At 48.7% G+C, this 5,639-nt stretch overlaps 1 protein-coding gene across 1 annotated transcript in view; it reads right to left on the reverse strand.

The window, feature by feature from the left end:
* Positions 1-3,514, reverse strand: part of drd4-rs (dopamine receptor D4 related sequence) — a 5,948-nt gene extending 2,434 nt beyond the window's left edge. The window contains exons 1-3 of the mRNA XM_008294178.1: positions 3,275-3,514; positions 2,930-3,042; positions 903-1,576 (exon numbers count right to left, since the gene is read on the reverse strand). Of these exons, the coding sequence (XP_008292400.1) occupies positions 903-1,576; positions 2,930-3,042; positions 3,275-3,514 (1,027 nt within the window). The remainder of the gene's footprint in view (positions 1-902; positions 1,577-2,929; positions 3,043-3,274) is intronic.
* Positions 3,515-5,639: the final 2,125 nt, after the last annotated feature.

Genomic DNA, 5,639 nt, shown 5'->3' on the forward strand with positions numbered 1-5,639 from the left:
GTGTGACATTACAGAACCAACACTGCTTTCTCTCTTAGCGGTCTAGAACTGGACCTCATTTTTACGGTTTTAAATCTGAATTTAAATTAAATCAAAAGGAAACGTGTGAAATTAAAGCAGACATTTTATGGTTTTGATGTTATTTTACATTAGACGTATATATTTGTAATCTGGTCTATGTGTTGGTGTGAAAACATCTGTCAGATAATTGCAGATGTTTTTACTGTGGAGTCCGAATTACTAAAAGAACCTTAAAGAACCTATTTTCCCTCCAGTTCTCTGGAGCACCGATGACGCTGCATAAAGGAACCTTTACTTGATGTTATATTGAGGAACCTTTGATGGATCTTTGTTTCCACTAAAGCTCTCTGGATTATTGGTGCCTTGAAGAACCATTCTTGGATTGTTCTTTGAGGCACCTTTGGGGTTCTTTAAAGAACTCTGTAGAAACCTTAAAGAATCTGTTTCATTCAAATTGTTTGGAACATTTACGGTTCCTAAAGGAATACGTTTTGTGGTTCTTTGAGGTACTTTTGTTTTTTTAAGGAACCGTGTACAGAAACAGAACCTTAAGGAACCTACTTCTATTTAAGTTCTTTGGAGCACCATTTGTATAAAAGAACTGTTTTACTGGTGGTTCTTTGAGGCATCTTTTTGGGTTCCTTAAAGAACAGTTTGAAGAAATGAATTCTGGGAGCGGCTGTTTTTGGAGCTCCCCTTCTGGTGCCTAAAGGAACCTGTTTTGAGGAACCTTTGGGGGTTTTGTCAGGAACCTCTTGCTATAGATGTTCTACAAATGGTTCTCCTGCAGCATCACTACGAACAACAACAGCTTTAGACTTCAGGTAGCCCCTTTATGTTCCTGAGTGCGGTCGTGTCCTGGTTCTGGGTCTGTTACTCACCGACCACCACCGGTAGAACCTTCATGGCCTTGCGTTCCCGCCCGCTGACCCGGCTGCTCTTGCTGTTCCGTCGTCCTCTCTTTGCAGCGTTGCTCTTCAGGCCGTTCTCCCTCCTGCTGCCTCCCTCCCTCCTCTCTGTCGGCTCCCCGTCCGACACGCTGTCCATCTGGGTCGTCATCGGGTCGCTCTCCGGTGCCGGCGCCACCTCCTCCGTCACCGGGGTCGCCGAGGGCGTCGTCATGGAGACGGCGGAGGGCGAGGTGGGGCTGAGGCCGCTGGGCGCCGTGTACACCACCTTCTCTCGACTGCCGCTCGTCGTGGCCTTGGCCCGGTGCAGAGCCGAGCCCAGACGCAGAGACAGAGCCGGACGTCTGGCCCGACCCGCCTGGGACCGGCTGCGACCGCTCCAGCGCCGCAGGCCTCGGAACATCCAGTAGTACAGGAAGAGCATGACGGGACAAGGCACGAAGAAGGAGCAGACCGACGAGTACACCACGAACTGGTCGTTCTCCAGCTTGCACACGGTCGGGTCGCGACCCGGAACCTGGTTCAGGCCAAAGATGACGGGACTGGCCACGCCCAGAGACAGAACCCAGGTGGCCGTGATGAGAGCCAGCTGACGGACACTGAACTGGTTCCTGTTGTACTTCAGGGGAACCACCACAGCGATGTACCTGCAGGACCGGTGGACAGGTGAGACAGGAGGTTCTGGTTCTGGTAGCTGAGGGTTCACAGTAAACACAATAACTCTGGCTGGAGGTCATTAAGCTCCTCAGAGTCTCTGTCATGGTCCTGTTGCTGCTAAACTCCCACAATGCTCTCTGCTGCCTCCTCTGGTCTCTACAGGGTTAAACAGGGAGAGGCTCCACCTGGTGGAACAACCAGGTACTGCAGCTGGTCTATGGTACGGAACGGTATAGAAAAATGTACATTTAGTAGGGCCAAAACAACGTTCTCAAAAGTAGACTCAGAGATCACATGTAGATGAAGATGTAATTGTGATGGAAAATGCCACAGACTACACATATTAAGCTGATGGTCAATCATAACTTTACCTGAGACTCAGTCCAACATATATAAATATAGCTTTAAAAATCCATGTGGCCCTGATGTATGTAAATGAACCGTGTCTTAAATCAAAGTGAGGTTCCTCCTATCTGCAGGATTTCCACCGACATGAAGACTCAGATGAGCCGAGCAGGGCGACACCACACTGATCAATAATTTAATTAACAACAGTTAAAAGCGGATCAGAGCCGGAGCAGTTTTTAGCCTCTTTCAGCTCTTTGCTCTGACTTCGGGGCACATTTTCTGTCTGCTTCGGTCTTTGTGTTTCCAGATTTAAAGCATTAAAGCGCTGAGTGAACATCAGGCAGGATGTCTGGTGAAATCTCTCTGATTCATGTTCGGAGGTTGTTCTAAAGCGGCAGGAGTTTGGTTTTCAGTCTGTAAAGTTGTGTTGACAGATCCGGCTCTGCTCCATCTGTTGGCTTTAAATTTAGACTGTAGCACCTACCAGTAAAAATACATTTGGCACCTGTAGTCTCAGCCATGTTTGACTCACTGAGTTGTTTCATTACATTTTCTCAACACTTTGAAAGCTGTGGCTGACTTCATCACGGCTGTCAGCTGAATAAATCTGAATATAATCATCTTTTATCTCACTAACAAGGTGTTAACGCTCGCGCTGCAGCTGCATGAACACAGCTAATACATGAGGAAGACCATTTGTCTTTTCACCGCTTCACAGTGACCTTCAGAGTTCCTCTTCCTCATTAACATTCATTACAGTGTCTTTAATGGCGAGAAACAGCAGCGTCACATGACTACACCTGTCTGAAGAAGACATATTCAATCTGGTGTTGCGTTCAGGTCAAAGCTGAAGTCATATCATTTGGAAATGTTAATTAGCTTTGCTGCTAATCAGCTCCGTTATCTGCTGCAGGACGGAGTCGCAGTAACGACGTTCACGTCTGAGACTCGCTGCTCTGAACCAAACAGACTGAAACACACACAGGTGACCTCACCTGTCCACGCTGATCGCACACAGGTTCAAGATGGAGGCCGTGCACAGCATCACGTCCATCGTCATCAGAGCGTCGCAGATGGAGGTGCTCAAAGTCCAGACACCTCCGAGGAACTAAACACCGAGAGAAGATCACGTGACCAACATGGAGTTAGTGCGAAGGTCACATGACCGGCAGAGTTAGTACGAAGGTCACATGACCGGCAGAGTTAGTACGAAGGTCACATGACCGGCAGAGTTAGTACGAAGGTCACATGACCGGCAGAGTTACAAAGAAGGTCACATGACCGGCAGAGTTAGTAAGAAGGTCACATGACCTCACCTGTCTCCCTGCCACCTGTCTCACCTCGGAGTAGACGTAGAGCGGCAGCACCAGCACGGCCAGCAGCAGGTCGGCCACCGCCAGGCTGATGATGAAGTAGTTGGTGGCGGTCTTCAGGGAGCGCTCAGTGAGCACGCTCAGACACACCAGGACGTTCCCCAGGATGATGACGAGGATGAGGGGGACGCCGAGGACCAGGGCCAGGTAGTTGTAGTCCCTCAGGTCCGACTCACCTGGAGGGCTGCCAGGTGTCACATTGTCCATGATGAAGGCCCCGAACACAGCAGCTGGACACTCAGCATCTGGACACAGCACAGGTACGTGGACACGCTGCTACTTCATAGTATTCAGACTGAGTATTCAGAGTACTTGTACTCACCTTGCTGCTACGGGTCCCAGGTGTTGGCTCAGGTGCGTTTCAGGCTCAGCAGGTGGACGGACTCTGTTTGGGTTCTTCACTTGGTTCTCTTCGTTCATCTTCACGTCTTTTGGTTGTTTTTTTTTTTTCTGACTGTTGACAACAAACAGAAAACTGGTTTATTTTTGACTCCCTCTGCTGGTTCTGTGGGTTCTACTGGTTCTGTGCTGTGCTGTTCTGCTGGTTCTATGTTGTGCTGGTTGTCCTTGTTGTGCTCCATGCTGGTTCTGCTGATGTTGATGGTTCCACTGGTCCTACTGGTTTTATTGATTCTAATCTGCACTGGTTCTGCTGGTTCTTTACTGGTTACATTCTGTGCTGGTTCTGCTGGTTCTCATGTTTGCTGGTTGTCCTTGTTGTGCTCCATGCTGGTTCTGCTGGTTCTAATGGCCTGGCAGTTTTTTGTGGCTCTGTTGGTTCTGGTAGTGCTCACAGTTCTGCTCTCCACTGGTCTCAGTGGTTCTCCTGGTTCTGCTCTGTGCTGGTTCTCTTGGTTCTGCTCTGTGCTGGTTCTCCTGGTTCTGCTCTGTGCTGGTTCTCCTGGTTCTGCTCTGTGCTGGTTCTACTGGTTTAAGTCGGTGCTGGTTCTACTGGTTTAAGTCAGTGCTGGTTCTACTGGTTTAAGTCAGTGCTGGTTCCACTGACTCTGCTCTGTGCAGGTTCCACTTGTTTGACTTGTTTCACTGCTTATGATGGTTCTGTTTTGTGTTGGTTCTGCCAGTTCCACACTGTGATGGTTCCTCTTTGTGTGAGTTGTACTGGTTTTGTTCTGTGCTGGTTCCCCTGGGCCCACCCTGTACTTGCTCTACTGGTTCTGCTCTGTGCTGGTTTTGCTGGTCTTGTTCTGTGCTGGTTCTCAGGGTTCTGCTCTGTGCTGGAGGCTCTGCTTTCTGCTGGTTCTGCTGGTTCTGGTCACCAGGGTGATTTTACCCGGTAGAACCTGTGTGTGTGTTTAGATGATGATGTTGTTCATGATGATGATGATGCTCTCCTCCTGGGATGCTTCACCGTTACCACGACAACCAGAGAGGAGGACCACACAAACATAATCACAACAACACACACAATCTAAACACACACATACACAAAAACCTGCTTACAACCCAAACAGCCATAAACAGATCAACAGATCAATATTTATTCTGTTCTCTGATCAGTTCTCGTCTTCATAACAAACTAAACCGTCTTCAGGCTCGTTAAACTGGACCCATGAGCTCCAGCTGTTGGTTCGTTGACGTCTTCAGATCGTTAGTCGTCACCTGCTGCCGTCTGGGTCATCAATAATAAATATGGATAGGATCAATAGCAGCACTGACGCCTCCGATGGCGATAAAACAGCCACTAATGAGACGTCTCATGTCTCAGCTTCCTGCCATCGTCTCTCCACCAGCAGCAGCCCGATGGCTCCTCAGAGCAGAGAGCATGCTGGGAAACTCACCGCCACAACAAAAGCCAGCGTTCACAGGAAGCCGACATCAGGCCGCGTTCATCACAGCAACGTCCCGCCTCCTCCGCCGATCAATCACAGGCCGTATCAATACCAGGATCAGAAGCACTGTTTGCTCCTCATCAACAGTTGGTCTGCAGCCGTCAGATAAACGTGTTATCAGCTGCTGACAGCCACACAGACGGACACAATACCGATCAATACCGATCAATACCGATCAATACCTGCTGACAGGTGAACAGTCAGTGGTGACCTGATGGAGAGGAAGATGAAGACAAAGTGTGTACCTGTATGTATACACCTGTGTGTGTTTTTATATGTTGAACAGCTCTTCTTATGTTTTTCCACCAACGTGATGAAAACATCAGCAGAGTTCAGCTCTGAAGGACGAACGGTGTCTGAAGTTTTCTGTCTCGGTTGGTTTCTCTGAAAACATGACGAGTTCAAAATGCAGTATTTTTATTAAAGTACTTGAACTGGTCCGAACGATGCTGCAGAATCTCCAACTGAGTTCTGCTTCGTCA

This window comes from Stegastes partitus, unplaced genomic scaffold (assembly GCF_000690725.1).
Source record: "Stegastes partitus isolate 25-593 unplaced genomic scaffold, Stegastes_partitus-1.0.2 Scaffold946, whole genome shotgun sequence".
Taxonomy (NCBI): domain Eukaryota; kingdom Metazoa; phylum Chordata; class Actinopteri; family Pomacentridae; genus Stegastes; species Stegastes partitus.